General features: G+C 44.6%; 1 protein-coding gene across 3 annotated transcripts in view; it reads right to left on the bottom strand.

Moving 5' to 3' along the window:
• Positions 1-12,636: 12,636 nt before the first annotated feature.
• RAD51B (RAD51 paralog B) overlaps positions 12,637-25,066 on the bottom strand; it is a 423,923-nt gene continuing 411,493 nt past the window's right edge. For 2 of the 3 annotated variants that reach the window (XM_020583651.2, XM_010390711.3), the window contains exon 11: positions 12,637-16,694. In XM_020583651.2, coding sequence (XP_020439240.2) covers positions 16,543-16,694 — 152 coding nt within the window. In that variant the 3' untranslated portion in view covers positions 12,637-16,542. The remainder of the gene's footprint in view (positions 16,695-25,066) is intronic. The other variant, XR_002273163.2, reaches the window with a different exon arrangement.

Genomic DNA, 25,066 nt, shown 5'->3' with positions numbered 1-25,066 from the left:
TCAAGGAGTTGTTACAAGAGGTGCTAATCAGGTGCTTGAGAACAGCATTGGATTCCTCCTTCCCCTTGCCATGCTCTGGCCATCACTCCCAATGAGGAAAATGCTATTAGAGTATTAGGTCATCTCGGTGCTTCCTGTTTTCTTGACAGACTCTCCTGTAGCTTGCTCTGCTGATTCCCAGGTCCCAGTGCACTGGGGTTATGGCTGTGTACAAAATAAAGGTGGAGAAATGAGTGGCTGGATCACAAAAGTGTATGACTGGACATTTTGTTTTGCAAGGCTGATGAGACAATATGAATCATACTGTTCCTCCCACACAGAAATCCCCTTCTGCTATAGTTATGCCTTGCATACCTAATAGCTTAGTAACTGGCATAAAGAAACTTCTCTGCAAAGCTGGGGAAAACCGTATTTACCAAGTGGCCAAATGCCACCCTCCTCAGCTTTGGTCTAATACTGACATCTCAGATACTGACACTGTGATAATCATTATGAGAAGTACCAGTGGAAAATTATTGGATGCAAGAAGTGCAATTACCTCTCCCTTAGACACCCAAGAACAACTGGAATGTCCTTTAATATTTTGATTACTCCACATGCTTACATGTTAACCTTGCTGGGAGAATGGCAGCAGCAAAACAAAAGCAGAAGCGCTTGTGGGATTATTCAAGCCCCCCTGCTGCTCCTTATGGGCTTGTGTGATCAGAGGTGCTCAGCACAGCTCCACTGTGGCTCATGCCTGACATTCACATCTATCTTTGCAGGTGAATGAAGGCTTTCTGAAGCAGCCCAGGCACTGGGAGGCTCAGAGTCCTCATGCCCCCAGAGTGGGTTTCAAGGCACACAAAACGAGCACCATTTTGTTTATTGCCTGGTGGAGGCTTTCTGGACTCCACGTGCCATTGGTCATATGTGAAGCCCTGGCACGGATTAGCACTTTGGGCAAATGCCTGGCAGGGAATGGGACAGTGAGAGCTGAGGAGAAGTCAGTGGTAGCTGATGGGTTGGCAACCAGGAGCTGCCAGCCACTTTGTCCATGACTCACACGCATATGTTACAGTATGCAGCAGAAGTTTCAGGTGCTGGTCAGCAGTGCAATATGGGATAAAGAAGGAAATTTTGGCAGCATATGGGAGAGATTCAGGCTGTGAGGAGGTGGGAAGACCTGTCTCAAGAAGATTTCTTGTATGCAAGCTACTATAATGGGAAACTGCCACCCTTTCTCTTGTGTGTCTGGGAATACGGGGGCTGTGAGTCTCGTAGTTCAAGTTTACAACACTGAATCAATGCATTTTCATAGGGCAAGTCTAGCCCAGCAACTTCCAGGATGGTTCAACTGGGCCCAAAGCACTCATGAAGAACAGGAGGAGTATTTCCAACAGCTCCTTGAAGGCAGGTAAAGCAGTGAGGTTGGTGTGGCCAGAGCCTCAGGTACTGAATATTCTGGGGCTGCATGGGGACTGCTGGAAAGGCTTGCTGGTGGGGATGCTGGACACATCTGTCCGGACTCTGTGAATTTTCTTTCCCTCATCCCCGGCACCGGCTCTGTTCTGCCATTGCCATCCTGGCCCACTGTCCCTGAACCGCAGGCCCTGCTGCCAGCCCACCCCCAACCCGCCCTGAGAGCACCCATCCAGCACCCACCTCCCTGGTGCCCACCACTCCCAGCAGCGCCCGCCAGCTGCATCGTTTATTTTGGAGGCCCACAGCAATTCCCTCCACCCTCATGCCCCTCCCTTTACAGTATCTCAGCCGCTTCCAGCTTGCGATAGCGCAGTGGCCGCCAGGTGACCCTGGATTGGTGTAAATATTTTGCTTTCACTGGAAGGAAATGTGACATACGTTTGGGGTGGAAGTTATCCAGAGGCTGTGGCCTCAGGAGCGGAACTGCTGGGAAGCCCCTGCCACAGTGCTCTCAAGGTACCAGCACTGCCAAACCCATTAGACACGGGGACTGTGCACCAGCAAGGGGCCAAACAGATTTGCTTCTCAGTGACACAGCAAGGGCAGTCGGGGGTCAGTGAGGAGTGACAGTGCCCATGCTGCCCAGGCAAAGCACAGTAAGGCACAGCATGGCCTGTCTGCCCTGGCACACCTCCCCATGGGCAGCTGAGCACTGGTATGAAGGAAGGTCATGGCAGAGAGAGATGAGTACAGGCGCTTTCCAAACATCCATGTAAGTTTGGAGCAAAGATGCCAAAAAATAAAAATCACTACATGATGATTTGTGTTTCTTAAACCATGTGGCTGTGTAAGCAGCCATGGGTAATGTGGCAGGTTCCTGTCTCCTGCTAATGGGCTTTCTCCTGCACTGAGGACAGTCCAGTTTAAGGCCTGAATGGGTTTTAAAAGCTGCCCCCAGCTGAGGGGTGTTTGCAGTTGGTGACACTTGTGATCATCTGCCTCAGTCTGACTGTCTGTAGATATGCTTAAAAAGGAATTGTAATACAATGCTTAAAGGCATATTGTACCAAGTAGCTAGTGTCACATTTTACATCTGATAAATATTAATTAATGGTATTTCAAAGTACAAAAGGTGCTGGGAACTCATGCATTGGCTGGAGAGAAATAGATCTCCCATATTTAGCCATAATCTTGCTGAATTATGCATTTGACTTGGCATAGCTGGTTACCCTGGAGTGGTGTCTGCTTGTTTGGCATTCCTCCCTCTCATACTGAGGTGCTGACTTCCCACAGGACAGCCCAGCAGCCTCCCCAGGGAATCAAAGAGGCAGATTATTCAGAATGAGCAAGCTGCACCCAGTCAAGGGTTTGGTTTTGGTAAGTACCCAGAAATTAAGGCTCTAACTTGTTGAGGTTTTTGGCCTTGCCTAGGCCCTGTCCTTATCAACTGCTGTGAGCTTAATTACCAACCTTTGTTCCTCCAGACAGTCAAATTTGTTATGGAGAAAATGCATGTGTGTTCGATTCACTTGTGAAAGGCTTGGCAGTACATAATTTAAAATCAAATTACAGTCTGCCGTTAAAAAAACCCCAGAAAGCTCCATTTCACAGGACAGTGCTGCTCATGCACTAAAATAAAAGCTGAAACAACTGCATGGTAATGCTCAGCCAGTCCACAAAACCGTAGGGAGGTACATTGACTTTTTAGGAAGATCCCAAGTGAATATTAAACAAACCCCGACGTTCCTAGCACCACTGCCCGAGATCAGCACTTCACTGCCCACTACGTGCAGAGACATTCAAATAGCTCTTGTAGCAGCTGCTGACACCCTCATACTGAATCCTGCCTGGGAGACCTTAGAAATGGGTCGCGGAGGGGAAGTATCCTGTTCCTTAGAACACACAGCCAGTGTGCTTAGCTGAAAAGCAGTGGAGAAGGAAGGAAATGAAATAAAAATTTTCAGAATTGGAAATTTTCATTGTGTCATTTCATAATTAGAAATGGACACATACCTATACATACATGTATGCATGCATACAACTACATATACATGCAGGCCAAAGAAAGAAATAGGAAGCTGTTGCAACCAAAGCATGTGCCAGACAATCCTAAGCAGGACGTTCTGTTCACAGTAGAACATAATGTAGCTCATGGAAGCTCAAGGATGAAGCAATAAAAGTTGTGTACTAGCCAGTTCAAGGTTACACAAAAGCATTAAGCTCCCTCTTGTTTAGAAGACATCGAAATGTGATACATGAGCAAAAAAGAAGTAATGTCTTTAAATCTTAAAAAGAATAGCTGTTTTATTCTGTAGGGATCTATGGGATCCTCCACTCTGAGGAATATAAAAGACCTCCTTTTTCCCAACTGGAAGGAGGGGATTCATTTTAGGTGGAAGCAGTATGCATGTGATATTCCTCACGTGGTAAATTAAGTGTAAGCTGGCAAGCCCATGGGCTGCTCATCATCTCTATTTAACATTCAGAGTTGCTCTGTGGCACTGAGCACTGAGGCTGTGGGACATCACGGGGGCCACACCTTAGCGTGGGTCAGGCTGCTCTTACATCTCTATATTCAGACTTATAACTGAAAGTCATGCCCAAGCTCTTGCTTCAAAACTTAAGTTGGCCTCCTAGCTCTTTGAAATCATCACCAGCAGCAGGTTAGCCATCACCAGTGCCCTGCAAGGCACTTCCATGCTCACGTGAAGCAGGAGAGTTACGAAGAGAGATTTTTGGCTGCTGCAGCCTTGAGGTGTGCTGTGCTATGTAGTGCATGTGCTGTGAGCTGCTGCTTCTCCTGAGAGCAGCCAGAAGAAAGGGGTCCTGGCATTACAAGGCTGAGAGACAGTCCGTGCCAGGCCAGCAAGGTGCCAGTCCATGAATTCACTGCCACTATGGATATGAAATGCTGGGAAAGGGCAAAGGAGCTCCCAGCCATTACAGACAGGCTCGGTTCCCTGCCTGGACGATGACAGACCAGTCTCCCATCACAGACCCTGTTTAACAACAGATTAACTGAATTCTTTTGAGCTTTTCTTATGCTGAAAGAACCGTTGCCCAAAGCAGCTGAAAAGACAGCCCACGTATCCAATACTAGCAGCTCTTTTTGATCCGCTTTTTCTTTGACATTGCCTGGGGTACCCTCCCCCCCACAGCCCTGCAATGTAAATTCACTTTTTAATGCAGTTGGCTTGGATTTGTGAGGAGTGTGAAGTGCTAGCCACCTAAAAGTCCAGTCAGAAGAGTTGCCATCTAAAAGACCAGCTGGCAAAGAAGTGATTTAACCTGACAAAAAAAGGTGTTGAGACTAGTTTGATTATTTTGGGTGTGGGGGGTGAGGAGAGGTGGTGGTGTTGGCACAAACAAAGAGCTCTGGACTAGGTAGAAACAGCTAATTCAGCCAAGCACCAAAGCTGGTGCCAACTCTAGATAAACTTTGGTGCTCCTCTTGCAGTTTTTATCCAGACTTGTCCCAGTCAGCACCAGGAACTGCCAACGGATGCATCTCATCAATAAAAACAGGCTAGAAGAGACTTATGATATGTTTCCTGTGTGTTTGCCTTGAACAAGGATGTATCTCACACCCAGAGCCCCACTTAGCTGTGCCAATTCCAAGAGCTGGCTTGGTATTCACACCATCCTAAATGGAAGATGGGGCAGCCATCGGCCTGAGCAGCAGGAGGAAACCTCTCCCTTGTTCATGAGTCTGGGGTTTTGACTCGTTATAGATGGTGCAGTGGCGTGTGTGGGGTATGTGGTGTCCTGCAAACTGCAGCTCTGGATGCAGCTTTCAGTGGTCACTGCCATCTCTGTGCAAATACTTGTGATGAAGCACATGGTTCACTTTCTAAGCACAAAGCTGTCCCATAGAGACATGTATATTTCAAGGAAAGGAGAAAAAGATACATGTGGCATGTGTTTCTGAGCTAGAAAACATGCGAAGTTATGCCCAACAAGAAAACACAGCTGAGAGGTAGCTGGGAGGGCTCTGTCCTTTCAATCTCTGTGTCTATCAACAGAAGAGGTGCTTGAAAATTGCACCCATCATTTTCTTTTGCAGAGTAATAAGCAAATAGGTTTTAGCCTGTTGCCCGCAGGGAGATGGCTTTGTAATGGAAGGAGCACTCTGAACTAAATCAATAAACAAGAGAATGGATGTGTTTGTTTTTCCATGTACTGGAGGTGAGGGCTCAACCACGCTGGGGTTTCTTTCACATCCTCTCCGCTTGACACAGGGCAGGGGACAAGCACAGACACATGCAGAGCTGCACATCTACATGGAGGGAGCACAGGAACAACAAAACTTTTGGTGTCTGCCTTCCCCTCACACATGTGCCCTGCCCTTCCTGTCAGTGGAGTGGGAGATGTGGGGCTCTTGCCATGCCTGGTGCTCTCCCTCAGGCTGTACTTTCCTGAATGTTTTAAGCCAGCACTTGCCACTGACATGGGAGCTGCCTGAGTGTCTCACTGCTCCTGGCTACTTGCTTCTTCCCCTCTGCTTTTGTGCAATCACACCAAACTGCTTTGGTGAGTGCAGCTGGGCCACAGCCAACTAAGGACTACAGAAAGGATGCTTTTTTTGTTAATCCAGCTGTTCCCCACTCCAGCTCACTCTCTTGCACTGGGAGTGAACCTCATGTGCCTCTTTCGACAGCGATGCTGACTTATTGGGAGAGACGTTCATGGCCCTCTGGCCTGGGGCAAGGGATGACCTGGGCAGGGAGGGCCCTGCTGGCCCCAGGGCATCCCTGCCTACCCGTGTGGGTGGCAGGAGGAGAGAGCAGCAAGTAAGCAGAATTAATCAACCAGAAGCTGCGATGCTGGTGGAAGTATCTAGTTCACATGCATACATACACTCATAGAAATGCACTTTACTACAGCCAACTTCATATGGGGCAGGTATTTTTGCTTGTTGTTTATGAATCCAGAACCACCAGTGTAGTCTTTGTCCATGCTACATATGCTTTGTTGGTATGTCTGAAGGATGTATGCCCATCACAGGCACAGCATTAAGTTGGGAAAAGAGAGTTACCTAGCCAGAGAGAGGCATTTTTAACTCCTTTCAGCTGCATTCCAAAGACAGACAATTATTTGGAAGTATCTTGTGTGCTTAACCAGTACACAGGAAGCATTTGCAAAGGCAAGGGCAGCAGTGAGTGTATGCTTTGATCCTGTCTCAGACAGAGCATTCCCCTTATTCAGCTATTCCCAGCATTTGAGCTGTTAGCTCAAAGGCAGGCCTACAGCTGGAATGCATAGCTTAAGATAGCCCTCTCCATGTCTAGGCCACTGGATGCCTACATGGGCTTATGTTTTTAATGCATATTCCCCGTTGTCCCTCTTTTCTCCTAGCAGAGGGAAAGAGAGGTATTTCTGTGTGCTTCAGTGTGTCTTGTATGTGCTAGGCCAGGCAGTCCTGTGCCTGTACAAGTGCCTGAAGGCACATGCAGATACAGATGTGCCCATACAGACTCAGATGTGCCCAGACAGACCCACATCACTAGTCACGTTTACATCTGTCTATATACATGCCTATTCTGCCATGCAATCAACATATACATAAGTTTGTTGAAACAAGCCAATTTTTTTATCTCTCCTGAATTGCCAAGTGCTGGAAGCAGCAGGCTAGCTATTGTGGTTACCCTGATTCCCAGGTTTCTCCTGCAGTTGGCAAGCAAGCAGCACTGCAGGTTTCCTAACAACTGGGATGAAGTTTTGTGTAAATCACCTTCTAGGCGTTAGACTTTTCCCAGCAAAAGAGGGGGGTGGGTGTTTGGAGGAGGGAGAATTGCTCTCTTTGATGTGGGGATTAGTTCACATGTCAGCATTATCCCCTTTTTTTTAATATGCTGTGATTTATAGAAGGGCGGCTATGAGAGATAGCCAAGGGGACACCCCACGTGGGACTGACAGACACCACCTCCCAGAAAATACCTACAACTAAAGCAGCTGGCATCAACAGAAAGACTCCAACTGCAAAAAAAATGAAAGCATTGTAAAAAAGCCCTTTTTTGCCTAACAAATGCTTTTTAAAAATTAGGATGTGCTTTACTGCTTATTGAGCAGAAACTGGTTTTCCCAGCAGCAGAGGGGGAGTCTTTCTGTACATCCATAATAAAGAAATAATAAATGCGCTTTTTTCCTTGAAAAAAACCCTTTGTTTTGTATTTTCCCCTTAGAGCACACATCACTAGTGAGAATGAGTGTGGTTTCAAAAACGATTATGCTCGCTTTAAACATATTTAGCAATGTGACTGCTCCAGTCAGAGTTTCCACATTCTCCTGCGTGAATATTTTATCGGTGTTTTAGAAAAACTTCACTTTTTGGTCAAAAGTTATGTGGTTGTTCTGCAATCCAATCTTATGTCTATTAGTGTTGAAGGAAACTTCCTGATGTTTTTCATGGGAACTGGATAAGGCTCTGACTTATTAGGCTAGAAGCCATATTCAGAGCAGCTTGGCTTAGCATATCAGAATTATTTAGGCTTACTGCTTTGTGGAGTGTATGGCTGAGGGGCTGGCAAAGGAGACAGTGATCGACATAGTAAGAGATTTAACTAACTTTTATAGTCCGTATCAGTATTTTTTCAAATTTCTCTCTGCTTTGGCCCTTTTCGGTTCCTAGTCTTTTTATTTTTCCAATTCTCTTTGAATGAAACTTTGAGATATTCTAGTAGAGCAAACTTTTTATTTGTAATTAAAAAACACAGTTTACTTTCCAGACAGATCAGCTCTTTGAGCTGATTCCCTGTGTGGCTGCTCTTGTGTTGAAGGCAGTGGGGGCGACAAGGCTGTGGCAGCCCAGACGTCAGAATGAGCTGCTGCAAAACTCTACCCTAAATAAGCAGTTTTATCATGTTTTTACCACAGAGATATCATGGGGTCTTCCTTGGGTGTTTCTTTAAGTCCTCTCCCATCCAGATACCCAAAGTCCTGCAGTAACCCTCGATGCTGCTTTGCTCACGCTCCTTCCAGCACAGAGGCAGCTCAGTGACTACCTTACCTTGAGGGACAGACAAAAGCCGAACCACTTCTTTGCTGCTCTGTTTCCAATGGTCTCCTGCAATAACCCCCGCTATTCTTTTAAGCATAAAGAGGTTATTGTGTCACCCCCCAGCAACCCATGACTGCCACTGACAACCAAAGCGTGACGCACGACGGGACGTGCCCCACACAAGTAGGCTTTGTACCCGGGGCGGTGCAGTAAAGTGGCCACGTTCAAGTGTGGCCTCACAGTGTGACTTCTCCCACCCCAGCCTGGGCTGGTCCATGTGCTCTGACCCAAATGCTAATCGAACTACTTAAACCCACAGTGAAAGCACAGACAAAAGCTCCTCTGGCATCTCCCCAAGCACAGCGCCCTGGCCCAGGGCTCCTGAGGTATGCTGCGGCAGCACGCTCGCACAGATGGGCCTGGCTCTGCCGAGCAGCATGGAGAGAGCTGCAGGTTTGGCTCTCAGGTACCTGTGCATGCACCACCTCAGCTTGCTGCTCCTCTTTTGTTCTACTGTGAAGTGATTGCATACACAACTCTTCTAGAAACGTGCACAGAATTATGTGTTATGTGCACATGCACCCTCTCCTCATGAACAGGTAACAGCAGAGTAATTCAGAGTGATGTTTCCTTTCACCCCAGCCTGATGCAGGGCTGGGGATGGTGTGTGGAGAGAGAAGGATGACTTGGTGGACTGGAAATGATAACTGTTTCCACAGCCTGGGAAACATGCTGCATATGTTTCTGGCAAACAAGGGTATTTAAGAGACATGGCACATGCTGCGCTACTTATTCTTCTTCACAAATGGCCCACTGGGGCCAAAAATCAAAACCATTTCCTGCTTATTTGTTCAAATTGTCAAAATATTTGACTGAATGAGTGTCAAGCAGTATCCTGAAGACAATACTTCATAGAAGGAAAGACAATTTGGAGATCGCTGTGCTCCCCCATTTCATTGCACTTTCCAGAAATGAAAAATTCTCCTTGCTGGTCTCCTTGGCTGTCATGTGGCAGGGTGGACAATGCCAGCTGATTACACCCACATACATCACCGACTTACACTTTTTTCTACACACATTACCATTTGGGTGCTCAGACCTGTCTCCATTGCCACTGGTAGCTTGAATCTCTCCTGAAGGGTTAAATAAATTTTTCCTTTAAATAAAGAGACAGCACCAGCTGTTGAAACCCCAGTATTTATGCAAGCATTTTGCTAATGCTTTTGAGTGAGAAAAGTAATTCCTGTATTATTCAGGCGTGCTGTCATCTGGGAGAAGCAGGATTTCTCAACTCCTCTTTGGATTGGGTTGGGAATATACAGTTTAAGCAAAGTTTGTTAAATGCCATATATACTACAAAGTTAGACAAACCACTTGTCAGTAGATATGTTTGAGTGTAACTGAGACTAGAACTAGATCTTATGATTTTGATGGCTTACAGTTAAGAATGAAAGAATGCAATATAATGTAAAGCAATAATTAAACAGCCAGTCAGCCAAGCAGAACAGGCTTACACTTTTGAATACATGAGAAAAGCAGAGAATTTGAAAAACACTGTCAATTTGGGGGCTTTTTTTGTTTGTTTTTGAAAGTTATATTGATAATGGTAGAGCTTAAATCAGAACAATATAAACAGACTGCAACTTAAAACTTTGCCTGGTCTTTTCACTTAAACCCATAAAAATATAAGTACAGGCTGGAGTTCATAACAAGCTGGACCCTTCCCCTTCAAAAAAAAAGAACCAAAACTGAAATCAAATGCTCAGTTTGATTATCCAGCTGTTTGGCTCAAAGGTGCAACTGGCTCGTCTTTCTGTGGTCTGTATGAAACTTGGAGGAACACTGGGCCCTGACCACCAGACATGCTTCCCATGCTTCCAAAAGCTGAGCATGAATCATACACCACCATGTGTGAAATCCTACATGAAAACATCAGACGGAGAACAAGAACTCTTCCTGCAGGAGATACCTACCGTCCCTCACGTAACACTAGCAGGAAACTACTGTAACTGCTGATATATCAGAAACAGCCCTTGAGTATTTCTACTTTTCATCCACATTTAATAAAAGATCACTTCCATTTGAGATTCTCCAAAAGCATGTGTTTTTGCTGATGTCGTAAGTAGGGGCAACGCAAAAGTTACCACTTTCCCAAGTTGTGTGTTGAACTAAACACCTGCATCATCGGTATTTAGGTAATGGAAGGACTTTTCTTTTTGACTCCCTAGTAACAGACATATTGTCAATGTCCAGCGAAGGTTAAAATTCTACTGGACCATAGCTGTGTACCTTGTATACAGGCTTTGAGAAGTGATTTCCATACCTGCTGAAGCAATTAACTGTTAGTGCAGCAGTTGGGATAGAGCAAGTGAGGGAACTGCAATGTGCCTTTGGTTGGAAAGCAACTTCAGGTCTAAATGGCAGCCTTGTCAGACATTCACCTGGTTCCACTGCTTGTACTTACAGCTCAGGAGAGAGCTCAAAGACTCTGGAAATGCTGCAGCTAAATAGCCACCTTCTTAGCACCCTGCTCATTGCAAAGCTTCCCTGGCACCTGATTAGGAAAACACTGGGGATTCACAGAAACACAGGCTGGGGTCAGGAGAAAGCATTAAACCTTTGCATGTAACTTTTCATGTGACCGGGCTGGCGGGCCATTGACTGTGGGCTCCGTTGGCAGGCAGTGGCTTGTGGAGACCTGGGAATTATTATATAGGATTGGGAGAGAATGCCAGCAATGCACACAGAGCCCAGGGGGGGAGGATGAAAGGCAAACGCTACTTAATGAATGAATCCATAAATATGCATGCAATTTCTGAATGACTTCTTTTCCTTTGCTGAACCTGCACACCAGTTTCTACAGCCACCAGAGAAAGCCTCATGTCCCACAGTTGAGAAGATCTGTGCCAACTCCCTTGGCTCTGCCAGCCCACATGCTGCTCCCCAGCACCTGCCACTGCATGGGCACAGGCCATCTGTGCTGTCAGCAGCAAGAAGAGCACTCCGTTGGTGTGCCATGAATGAAGGTCCTTGCCAAGACACCAGTGAGCCCCCTAAACACAGCTGCCCTCAGGAGGAAAGTGGGGTGTGGCTCTTCTGAATGTGTCAGCTCCCACTGGCAGTGGCAACGCTGTGGGGCCGTAGTGCAACCCATGGCTGAGGGCAAGGGGGGGAAAATTCAGTGTTGCTGCTTCAGCAATCTGAACCAACCAGTGCCAGAACAGCCCATTGGCTGGGGGCAGAGCTCAGCTGGTGCCACCTCCATCATCACCATGGTGGTTGGGGGCCCACCTGTCTTGTGGCTGGCCTTCCCAGGTGGCTGCAGTCAGATGGGGAGTGCGGGCACGGGCTTCGAAAGCACACTTAGGAACAGTAACTTGCTGCTTCCCCACAGTGTATAATTTTGGAATGATGGGAGTAGGGCCATCTAGAAACAGTGTCCCTGCAGCTCCTCACTTGGCATGGTAGAAAACAAAAAATGCTTTCATTTCAGTCTGGCAGCAGCTCTGGTTGTGTGTGCTCTGGCTGCTTCCTTAATTACAGTGGTTGTTGACAACTTCTGATAGAGACCCTCTCTTTGAGCAGTTCCCCCACTCCCCCACTTATTTTGCAGTCTGAACACATAACAAACAGGGACAAAGTTCTGTAAAAATAAGCTCACTGTAACTCAGTGATTCCCATGCCACAGTTATGCTGTGTTCCTCTCTTCTGTCCTCTCAGTTTGTGCTGCTGCTGTTTATTTCCTCTTTCTGGATATAAGACGTTTTATTTATTAGTGCTGGATTTCCTGTGGCCTGCAGCTGCCCGTTCTTTACTCTCTCCAGTGCATTTTGCCACTGGAGGCTGTCTGTAGGTTTGTTGTCCCACTGACTGAGGTGTTCTCGTCCAGTTTGGTTCATGGTTCTATTAAACACCACTTGACAAAGAGGGGGCTTGCATGGCAGCCTAGGCATACAAACAGCACCCCCCTTTGCACCCCCCAAAATAAACCAAAGGCTGGCATGGTAAACTCTCAGAGGCAGAGGAGGGGTCCCTTTTTTATGACTTACTGATGCAGAGATTATGGTTTTTCAGATAGCAGGAACACTTCTTGTTTTGCTTGTGCACACTGCACCACACAGAGGAAGTCAGCTCTTCGACTGCACACGTCTGCAGGTCTGACTGACAAGGGGTTAGAGGTTTGTAATTATTCATATTTCGGACTGTGGGCCACATCATGGTAGAAACACTGTGCAGACTTTACACACGTGAGGTTTATTAATGACTTCCCTGACCTTTTGTAGACGTTCAACATCCTCGTAGTAAACATAAAAATTGCTTATACAGAAAGTGAGATCATGAAGTGGAAAAAAATGTTTTGCTGATTTCCCTGCTGGAAGGAAGGAGGCGGCAAAAGCTCTTCACACTCTATGTATTACCAGCAAGGCCAGTTGGAAAAGCTCACTCCTCTACACTGGGGGAAGTGCTTCATCTAAATTCTCTGTTGTCCAATAGCTATCTGGTATTATTTCAAATGGCAGAGAATAAGATTGAAGCAGTGCCTAATGGTAATATTCTCTCTCTTGTGTTTTATGTGTAAGATGCTGCCCTAATTTTATCATCATCCCTTTCTGCTTGGAAGGGATTTGGGGCCTGAAAACTGAGTAATGAGGGTTAGGGGTGAAGTGAACCCCAAGGCATGGAGGTGTGTTTTACAGCAATGCAGCCGTAGTCCTGTCAGGATGTGATTCTTTCAGCTGTTGTTCATGGTGGGCAGTTGCTGGCACAGAAGCTCTGCAGGTGCAGCACCATTTAGACACTTCTTCCTTTGTGTCAGATGTTTGAGAGCTGCCCATGACCATTAAATAGGGAACGGTCCTCTGACATCTTCCAGGTAAAATGGAAACGGGAGATCCTGAGCATTTGAATTATGAAAGATCCCAGTGTGTTACCTGCAAGCCAGTGTTCTAACCCCAGTGTTCTGGCCAAATTCCAGCTCTGCTAATTACATCCTGCCTATGTGAAAATTCCCCTGTATTTGTACACTGCTTTCTTCCTCGCTTGTTTTCAGCAGCTGTGTGGAGTTGCCAGGTGCGGTGAAGCGCTTGCCATGTTCCACCTCAGGCCTGGCTGCCTTTCAGCAGGGAATGAAATGAGCACTGTGCACAGCATTTACAGTGAGTCTGGATCCTCTGCAGGAAGAGTGCTAGAGAAGCAGCCTACCCAAGGACCAGTGCTGGGGCCTTGTCACAAAAGGTAACAGCATTAAGAGGCCAAAGATTCTAGTGCTGGGGTACATCATAAGGTCACAGGAGTGACAGGAGGATGGATTTTCCTCCCAATGTCTCTCATCTACAAGGGCTGGAGTAGCTGGTACATGCTGATCTGGTTTTGGTAGCTACCTTCAGGTTTGTTTGCACAGTGGGTCCGAGAAGCTCTCAGTCCTGCTTACACTGGTCACTGTCAATATACATCCAGCTTTGCATGTTTGGTTATCTATCAGTGAGAACAAGGGAAGCTAAGGGAAAAATAATTTTAGAACTTTAAATCTATAGATTTGTTTCCTTGTTTTCCACTTCATGACTCATGTGCACACTGCTTTTTGCTTGGCCCTGTTGGGAACAACCCTTTTCAACTGACCATTAATCCCCCTGGTAAAAATCTCACTCATACCACTGGAGAAGAACTGGCTGATGGATTATCCATCTGTTCTGAAGAGGTGAAAGATGGCTGCAGCTGTAGTTACAGGATGCTAATAGTAAGAAGCAGTAAGAAATGCAGGTCACATACAGAAGGATAATGAAATTACATATATTCAATACAGGAGTACTTATTGGCTCATCTGTCCAATTTTCTTGTCAGCCAAGGTCTCTTGTTGATTATGGCATTTTTACCACAGTTCTGCCTGAATGTTATATGGAAGTACATACAAAAATGTTTGAGGTTGCTCCCAACAGAACACCAACTCCACTGGCAGCAGTGGAGGCAGAACATGCCCAAGGCAGACAGAGCAGTGATTTGATCTTTTTTCCCCACCTCACATTCCTCTTTGATCTTTTCAATATCTTAATTCCATGGGACAGCAGTTGTGAGCAAGGGGGAAAACCCAAGGTTGTCTCAAGGTGTGATGCCAGCATGTTTTCACCACATCCTAGGAAGACAAATACAGCAAGCCTTGGAAAGGGAGAGAATGTGTGCTGTCTATGGTGTAAGATAGAAAGCTGGGACTCAAAGACCCAAGTCCTCTTACCATGCTGCCCATGTGACTTCAGCAAAGCACAACTATTTTAGTCTCATTAGCCCTGTCTTTAAACTGTACTTGCTTCATGGGCATGAGAAGAATGGAATGTTTGTAAAACATTTTAGAACTTGATGGAAATTTCCCGGGTAGTGCAGAGAGCATTGAGAAGCTTATCTCCCTCTCCAACTGCAAATGGCTCTGCAATATGAGAGAAATGAGTGAAAACAGTGCCTGCATTCTGGTGTTTATAGTAATGAAACCCTCCAGCTCCCCTCTCCATCCTTCCATGTTTTTTAAAACAGGGAGAGACAGCAGTGAGAAATCTTAGTCTAAACAGAGTACAGTTGCTCCCTGGAGACTTGAATGCATCTCGGTGGAATTTTCCCTGCTTTCAGTCTTTTGTACTTCTTAAAGGTCCTGGAACCAGGCATGTGACTGTAAGAGCAAAAAAACACTTCTCTGTCCGAGTGCTCTACCAAATATTTACAAGATACCCAGATAAAATGGCTGCAAGCAAGTTCAGCAGGGTTTGAGTGGCCAGTAGTGCAGCACTGTCAAGAAGAAAATCCAAATCTTAGCTAAAACAAAATTGAAATTACATGTTACAAAGGTCTCTTCAAAGCACAAAACTGGTAACACTGAAGCTGGAAAATTGCTCTTCCCTAGGGTGAAATGTATTACTTTTAGAAGTAGCTTATTGAAATGCAGTAGCTTCCTTGTTGTGATGGAAACTTCCTTGTTAAAGGAGAGCCTAAAGCTGTGTCAGCAGGCTTGTAAGCAGATAGCTGCAGAGATGCCCTCTCCATGCCATCCCGTCTGGTGGCTGGGAGTGATGCAACATCAGCTTCCACATCTCTTGCACTGCCACGGTTAAGGGTGTGCAGTACTTTTTAGCAGGGGCCATGTGCTCGCAGGAACTCTCTCCTCACCCCCAGGCTGCCTAGCAAACAGCAGATGGCAACCTGCCTGCCTGTCTGCCCGAGGTGGCCTCACTGCAGCTGACTTCATTGCTGGGTTACCTACAGCCACTTTGGCAGTACTCCAGACCTCTCATATTTCTGTACAGGTTACTCTGCTTTTCAAGAGGGTGCTGAGGGAGGCTTTCCCTGTGATGGCAGAGGACAGAACCAGCCTCTCAGGCCAATGGTGATCGTGCAGCGGCAGCTGGCACTAACTGAACCCGTGGCTTTCCTGTAGGCTTGAGAGCCGGGAACAACCAGATCCTGATCACAGCACAGCCAGTGATGCTTTTAGCGGCCTTGAGCAAGTCATACATTCTCTAAGTCTGTAAGGTGAGTAAATAATTCTGTGGTTTGCAGTCATGTTGTGAATACTTCAAAAGTGCTTTGAAGACAGAGAAAGCTGAGCAGCTGTAATACACATTGATCTTCCCACCGTTTGGATTGCTACCTTTTCTCCTAACATTCTGAACAGTCAGAGCCCAGCTATTTGCAACTCTTACATCACCTCTGATTATTTCCAAGTGAGTTGCAGGAATAAGTGCTTACTGTACTATTGCTTCTTAATCAAGCCAATGAGTGGGCTTATAATTCTCTTAAAAAAGAGAAGTGAACATTTCACTGTGTTATGGGCTGTGAATATTCCTGTGCTTGGCCATTGGTTCCTGCAAACTGCTGAGGTGGTGAGGTGAATTAGGAAGGCACATGTGGCCTATGCTTCTTCAGTAGCATGTATGTTGTTCAGAGGCTTTTATTATTAAGTAACTTCAATTAACCTAAACAAAATACAGGTTTTTCATAAGTTCAGAGTTAAATATCGCCCCACACATACAAAGAACAGCACTTGGTTTTAATCTTTGAAGAGACAAAAGAAGAAGAATGCTCACTCTCTGCTTCAATAGATTTTTGAAAACCAACGTCATCATTCATTCAAGTCTTTGGGGAGGTTTCATTTGTCCTTTCTATAGATGTGACGTATTGCTTGAAGTCTCACCAGTAATGCTGGGCAAAGCAGCATCATGTAAAGTATCATTCAAGGCAGTGCTCCTCACTCGTATGGGCTGCAGGGCAGGATTGGTTCCTTCCCCAGTTACATCTGTATGATCCTTTTGGTCTGAAACACACAACAGAAACATCTCAATCACAGTATTTCTAAATGAGATTGCAAAGTTGCCATTTTGTCCAGCAAACAACCACTTGGAAACCCATTTAATAAACAAAACAAATCAAGGTAGTAAGTTCATTACGAACTAATTTCACAGATTTGCTGAAAATGGATTGATGTGCATGTAATAATCCTCTTTTTTCTGCCTGTCTGGTTGTCCTTCTAGTTACCAGTGTCTAGACTCTCCTTCTAATTCTGGCTGGCAAATTTTCTGATGTGGTCTAGAGCCAAACTTTAAACTAGAACAGGCCCCTCTACCATTCTTTGCCAGAGCTCTGCAGAGGCCATCATATACTTGCTGAGGATACTATACTTGCTAGGGTACTTTGCACCACCCTAATTTTCCAATAAAACTGATTTTTGGTAGCTAGTACTTATGAACAGAGAATGGGATGTGCAAGAAGACGGACATTGTCTACTACAGTTCATGCTCTACAGTTCAAATACACTTTCTAGAGTTAAACAGTGCACACTTACAGCAACATATTTTCTAACTAATAGCAAATTACCTTGGATTCAGAGAAAATATGGCTACACTCTATATGCTTTATTAATATCTAGGCTGAGATCAGAGCCTGTTTCCCAACCAGTATAAGATGCTCCTCTTCTAATCTTAGTACTAGGTGAATGCTAGGCTGTAAAGTGCTTTGGATGAAGCTCTCTGTGTAAATGAAGGATAGTATATGACTGTGATTAGACATTTTATGTAGAAAACAGACTGTTGTTTGTGAGAAGAAATATTTCAAACCAAAATGAAAGCCTTCCTGAGCAACCTGCAAGCTGATGAACGCAAGCTGAAGAAACACACACAGTTACCAGGACCAAAATATCCAAGGTACTAATTACCAGTCAGATCATGTCACGTCCTCAGGTTTGCTGCTATTAACTGTGTTGCAAGGCATCCCAGGCCTATTCAAATACATATTTATTTTCCAGTTTCTCCAGCTGACCCAATAAGACAAGCTCCATCATAGCACAGAGAGCCCTCAGGTGCCTGAAGGACTCTGCAGAACACCTAGCTCATACCTGGGCTGATTCCTACTGTGCTGTACCAAAGCTTTGAAGAAAGTCAATAAAGCTGAAAGGAGGAAAATGAAAGGCAGGATATTTCACAGTAACAAGGTATGATTAATATTAACAGAGGTGATATTGTAGAAGAAACACAAGGCTTATTACACAGGTCGTCAAAATAAGCTGTGTCTCAGTTTCCTTCTTCCTCTTTAGCCCTGTTTGTCAACTATATGAAAAGCAACTACACTAGAGAAGAGTTGCTCATACAGCTGTCCTGGTATAACCATACTGACAATGATGATAATGCTAATTTCCCATATTCCTCAAGGGAAATATGCTACAATGACAAAAGCACATCTAAGACTGTTTGAAACAGCTTTGGTATTTACTGCAAGGCATCTACACCATTACCCAACTGTACTTAAGGTTAATACAGCACTGGCTTGACAACCCAAAAAAGGTACAGGAAGTCCTGTGAATTTACTGGGAGAGAATAAGTGAAGTTGTCCATACTCCGTCTAGCTTTGGGAGAGGGCTGACATGAAATGTATCTGAGAACCTACTTCAGTAAAAAGATAGGAAAGAGTAAGTGAGCAAATTCTTTCCAAAGAAACAGCTCGTAGTGAGCATCTAAAAAGTCTTATCCTATTAAATATTCTTATCCTATTGAAACAAACAAACAAACAAGCAAATCCCCAAGCCCCACTCTCTAAGCAAGGAAACAGAAAATACCACCTGTCTTCAAGAAGAATCTAGGCATTCCATAGTCATGATGTACTAGGCTTATGAACATTGTCATTCTTAGTGCATAAAACATAATGAAAAATAGTTTTGTAGCGTCATATTAGCTAACTACATTTTTGAGCTTGAGATAACCCAGTAAATGTGCATTTTCAATATGCCATCTCTTTTTACTTACTTGTTTGTTTCTGTTAAACCATGATGTTTAAAACAAATCACAGTAATCTCGGAAGTCTGTTTAACACCACTGCTTTTTGAACAGCATTACTCAGGAATTCCAGGCCAAATGAATCTCAGGTTTTATAAAGTGGATGACCGTAGTTTTTAACTACAAGAATACCACAGCTTTTTTTCTAGTTCTCAGTAGGGTCCATTTTCTACCAAACAGGGTTTGTATAGGAAGCTATGTGTGATACCACCCATCCATAACCACAAATTATAAAACATAAAATAAGTTTTTTTTCTGCAGTGTTCTTCTAGAATAACTGCTAGTTACTAATAGGTACTGAACAGTTCCCATTCATTTTGTGTGGAATAGCAATACCCAGTTGTATCTGCACCTGAAGCAGGCTGACACGCTACATAAAACTGCTTAGATTTCTACACAGGCTCTGATTCGATCTTTTGTTATCTTCTCTGAGTGATTCAACTCAGAGAACTGGCCTGATTATATGATTATAAGTAAGGACATGTAACCCTTTCACGGGGCTAGAAGCCATTGCAAAGTTATTCGTACTGTATGCATGCAAATCAGCTTCAGTTTGAGGTAGTCTGGGAGAAATTTGAGGGGGATTTCCCTGCTTTATGTAATCATTGTTGCTTCTTGGCTTCCTCTATTCACAGAGCCAGGAGACATAGGCTTGACACTGCTGGTAGTTTCTCAAACTCAGTTTGAAAGCAGAGATAACGTGCTCAGTGACCTACAGCACCCCTGTAGCTTTTGGTAAATCCTCAGACGTTTGTGCAATGATACCTGGAATGAAGGAGGCCTGAAGGAGCAGTAGGGGAATAACATTACAGACTTCGCTTGCTGGCATACTTTGACAATGGTCAGCATCTAGGAGGATCTGTGTGCTACCCCTCAGCTATAACTATGGCCTACCCAGAACCCTGATTTCTCAGTTCTCAATCCACAGAGAGTGATGCACCTCATATGTGATGAGCACTGCCAGTTCAGTCTCCAGAGTGTGGGGCAGTTACAAGGCCCCTGCACACCAGACTGCAAGCATACAGATTTGGCTGCCCTCACCTCCCCATGTGGAGGTGAGGAATAACACTCATCTTACCATGTGCTCAGGTGTATCCAGTCCCACTAAAGATACTCAATGAAATGACAGGCTGGACAGGTAGAAGCTTCAAAGCAAGTAGGAGAAACCTGCTATCTCTTAGCAGCCTGCAGAGAGCTCTGTGCTGCTCAGGCCGCACTGCTTTGACACCCAGGTAAGCCTGCTCAGAGCTCGGATGCTATGGCTCCCTACCCAGTGTATCATGCTGTACACATTGTGGTATTATTATCCCAAACTGAAAGATTTATAATTTAGCAACTATCCAGATTCTGAGAAACACATTTACTGAAAACCACTAAGCTAAGGGAAATACAACAGGTGAAGTAAGCACGGTGGTACTGAGGAGGAAGGAAATCTCCCTGCAGTGTGCTGATAAGAGTGTGCTTGATATATACTGTGTTCAATCTGCATAATCCACAACTGGGAAAACACAGACTAGCTGAAGGAAATTCAGCTCGGAGGCCCTAGGGACTGAATTAGTCTGTTAAAATGCTTTGTTGGTTTTATTTATCACTACTTAATTAGGATGCTTGACCAACACACTGGAAAGATAGTAACTGTTAAATATTCAACAAGCTGACCTTTCAGTTACAATATTACAATTCTGAATAAAGTTCATGGAAAGTTTGTCCTTCCTAGGTACTCCAACAAAGCCAAAGGGAACTAGACTGGGCCAAAAAAATAAAAGAGTAAGAAAAAAGTAGGGCAGTACTGTGGAGACCTGCTTAAAAATCCAAGTCTTGCCATGGGCTCATTGAATGATCTCGGGCAAGTTGTTTCCTGCCCTCTGCTTCAGTTTTTCCCATCTGTAAAAAGATGGGAAAAAAACAACAATGTTGACCTTCCTTGTAAATTGCTGAGATGAATGGCTAAAAAAGCAGAAATACATTATTAATTACTTATTATTACTTCTGAGGAAGAAAAAGTAAAAACAAGAAGTCATCAATCTTTCAGGGTTTTCTCAATCCTCATAAAAAATAGAAAAGCACAACATAACGTGAATTTCACACAGCAGAAGCTTTTGGCAAGTTACCTTTAAGAAGAAATAGTGGGTACACAATTAAAAGAAAGTTTAAAGTGAGCAGACACTCAGGAAAACGCTCCAGATGGTGAAACGAGTTAGGCTGCAGAGCAGGCTCCCACAGGAAGCGGTGAAACCCCTATTGTTTGAGACATTTGAAACTGAATTCCTCAAAGTGCTGGTTATATACAATACAAGGAATCATTCTACACTGTCTCAAAGTATAGTGGCACTGGGATGACCTCAGAGAACTACACCTTCCATTTCTCCAATTTTAAGAGGATTCTTGATGCTCTGACTACGGAGAGCTGTAGACTCTTTTATCAATATAGTACCCGAGGAACATCTGCTGGGGAGTAGCTACACTGTGTATTTGCAGGAGATGGATTAATCAACCCTTAACAGATCTTTCACATTCCTAATTCTGATGTCTGAACTTTGTATGTTGAAGAGTGGAAAGAAAGCCCCCCCCATTCTCTGAGAATTACAGTGTGTATCCCACTATTTATTTCCTTTATTACCATCTAAAGAGACTTGATTGATGTGGGTGGCTTGATTTTTACAAGCAGTGGTTTGCAGAAGAAATACCATTATTTTAATGGGAACCAAATGAGCAATCATTACATAAATGGCAGTATGAGACACAGAACTAACGTTGAAATGTTAAATGCTTGGGTCAAACTCATCAAAATGGGAACTGGCAGCAGCGTGCTGGAACATTCGGGTTTCTCCACACTGAAGATGATACTGCAATCATTTCCCAGTGCTGTTAATGCTGGTTCAGCTCCTCTGGAGGTAGCTGTGGAGGGCATCTGACTGCTTCTGCTTTTACTGGCTTAAAATATTAAGATCATCTCTGAAATCCAAATCAGAGCTTTGGGTCAGTTTTATTGATAGAACTTTGTTAACTGGTTGGAGAGGGTAGAGCAAGAAAACTTTTTAAAAGAAGCTGGAATTAGAGTTTGAATACCTTCATTTCCTCTTGGTCTCATACCTGCTGGTACACAAAAACATAACGTGTATTGATTCAGTTGGCATCTGAGCACTAGTGATCCTCTTTTACCCTGTTCACTTGGGCAGGACAGCCGTGGAGTGCTCCTGATCCCCTCTCAGCTCCTCGGGCAGGAGAGCTGGTGCCAGGAGCAGCGGGATGTGCACCCCAGCATGCCTTGCCTGCTGCCTCTGCCGAGGAGGGCTGGCACTGCCTGCACACTGCCCCCATTTCTGGCCAGAGACACAGCAATTTCCTCAGGAATGAATCCCGAACAAAAAACCAAACAACAGCTATTTAAGAAGGTTTCGTCTCCCTCTGCAACTGTCCTGACCAGTATCATGTTCCTGACAGTTTATTCTTCAAGAATTTAGTCATCTAAGGCTTCAGTGACTCATGGGATGAACCTTCTGCCCATTTCCTGGAAAGAGTCTTGCGTGGTCCTCTACACCTCCTGCCATTTTCCTTGAGGGTCTCAGTTCTCACTTCGTTTTCATATAGTTCAGCTTTCCTTCAATTTTGGAGTGGAGGAGGAAGGCAAAAATATTTTGAGTGCACCCAAATTTACAGTGTAACCAGAAAGCAGTGTGGTGAAAGGAACATTTGGAAAACAAAGATGGACACAGAACTAGAGAATCTCTTTTGGAAGTAGTTGCCTCTTGGGCTGAAATCTGGTTAGAAGAAAAGGACCTGCTCTATGAAGTGCTATGTGGTCCAATATGGTAATGAACTTACCATGGCTGTACCCTGTAAAATGAAAATGAGAAAGATTTGAGGGCTCTCTCAGATCATTGCTTGGGTAGGTGTGACTCACCCTGGGAAATGCCACTGATGACAAGCACCCTGACACAAAATATTGAATGAATTGTGCTGGATGGGAACCAAAGTAACCATTTTACATACTTGGGCCAATCTGAAAGAGACTTCTGTGCAGAAAACAACTGCTTCCTTTTCCTGATGAGAGTTCAAAAGCTGCTCACAAACAGCTTGAAGGATACTTCAGCAAACTCTGATCTAAGTGGGGTTGTGGTATGCCTACAGCAGACAGCTGCCTGGACATCAGAGATGCCCAGACCATCCCTCCTAACCCATACAGAAGTGATACTGCTGCATGTTTATATTACAGTTAAAACACGGAGTGGGGGTTTAGTGTTCCTGTTAAAATATTCAGAAGCGTGTGAGAGTGTGAGCCCATTAACTTCATTTCCAAAGTGTGTGAAACAGCTCAGCAGCAGTGCTGGTGCATGCTACAGATTGACTCCTTCTACGCCTAAGTTGCCAGAGTAAGCATCCTGACTTAGACTAACTTGCAGCAGAGATAGTTAAGGAATTTGCGTATCTGTCTGACAGGACCAACATGTCCAGTGTTCTTAACTTCAGTGCTCAGTTATACCAGTATAACTGGCACATATACTGGTGTGTGTGCATGTATATCTATGTATATATATTTTTTTACATATATACACGGTAGTATATATACACTGACATGCATCAGAAGTCTGTTCCCTCTAAAGGGATATGATGCCAGGCCAAAGTTGGCCTGACATTCTTTTTTTAAAAAAGTAAACTTCTACAAGCCCTGATTCCAAAAGAAATGTTTCCATGATTTATTTTAAGAAGAGAACATTCCCCTGCAGTGCTCACCGCAACCCAAACATTGCAGCACTGTGCAAGAGCATGAGAATCAGAGAGGAAACTTAAGAATCTATTTTCACTGCTTCAGAAGAGAAATAAAAAGAGTAAACAAACAGAAAAAGCAGTGACAAATAAATTCTATTTTAGTGGTGGCTGTAGTGTTATCTGTAGTATAGTTAAGGAGAGTAGACTTGAAGCGTGCAGGCATTTCTAGTGATTTCTACAAGACATGACTAAGCGTGCGATGGGAACTTGTGGGTGCCATCTACACTGTAAGAAAGGGATTTCTTTTTCTTTGGTTCACCCTTCCTGCTCCTCACACCTTGCCTTTCACATCTGAGAAACTGAACAGCAGACTACAAGAAATTGCCTCACTGTTTTCAAATCTAGAAAATAATTTGAAGCTTGGGCAAGCTATGCAGAGAACAATTCCTCATTGGTGAGAGAGCACTTAGATGCTTCAAAGTGATGGGAAAGTCCTTCCTCTAAATATCTGGAGCCTTCTGTTCTACAGAAAGAGAAACCAGCCCTCAGTGCTACTGTTTGTTTTTTTGCTCAAATTTGTAAAATCCAGCAAACATTAGAAGGAAAAAAAGGGGCATATGTTAAGACAAAGAACTAATGAGCAAACATATAGTTTCCTGACGTAACTACTGACTGCATGCACATGCATGCAGACATGCACACACAGCACAAAGCGCCTCAGTCTGAAAGATCTATGTGCTGAAGACAGAGACAAAAAGTGAGTGAAACCTGCCCAAAAGGGACCATAAAGACTCATCTTGTGGCAGATTAGTGATTTCACCAGAAAGTTTTTGGAAGCCGTAAACAGGAAATGGTTAAGTAAAAGCAGGTGGAGCATGCTGATTGCAGGAAAAACGCAGGAAATTGCTGAGCATGTGAATGGATGCAAAAATCTGCTCTTCTGCTCAGGCCTTGGCAGTCACTGTATGCCCACTCCACCTTCTCCTGGTCCTCCCTCTTTACCCTTATCTCCCCAAGCTACAAAGTCTCAAAGTCTGCAAACACCTTTTGCTTTAGTAATCTGCTCTCCTTGAATTTTGGAAACAGTTCAGGAGAGTTGGGAGTTGCTTGGAAGGCAAGAAACAAGAGGGACTTGCCTACTTCGACAAGAATGAGTCAGAAGTACCCAGCAGTACCCACTGCCTGCCAGGAGTTTCAGGTCTGAGGAGCCAGAACAGCATCCCTGGCTACTGCCCCAAGTGCTGAACTCCCAAGTATATTTAGTAGAATAGTAAATCAGAGAAACATTACTGCTATGGCCCCTTCCAATCAAGGGGGCTCCCAAAGCACTAAGCTGTAGGGATCATTCTCCATCTCCACTGGAACACAGTCCCTTCTGGGACAGAGCACTGTAGCTCTTTAATAGCTCACAGCAACAGCACACCAGCAGATGGAAAAGAAAGTGAAATGTGCAAGAGGCGTTTTTTCCATTTTCCTTCCAATCTTTCCTCTCTCCTCCTTGTCCATTTGTGCCAATTCCAGACTACTCTAGATTGTCACCAGTCTGCAGAGACTTGGCTCTGGAGATTGGGATCTGCTTGCCAATGTGCAGCCTTCCCAGTGCTTTCAGACCCAAGGGTCAAGTTCCTGCTACCACTCTCATCCCTGCCTG

Source organism: Corvus cornix, chromosome 5 (assembly GCF_000738735.6).
Source record: "Corvus cornix cornix isolate S_Up_H32 chromosome 5, ASM73873v5, whole genome shotgun sequence".
Classification (NCBI taxonomy): domain Eukaryota; kingdom Metazoa; phylum Chordata; class Aves; order Passeriformes; family Corvidae; genus Corvus; species Corvus cornix.
This window is presented reverse-complemented; position numbering and strand designations above follow the sequence as displayed.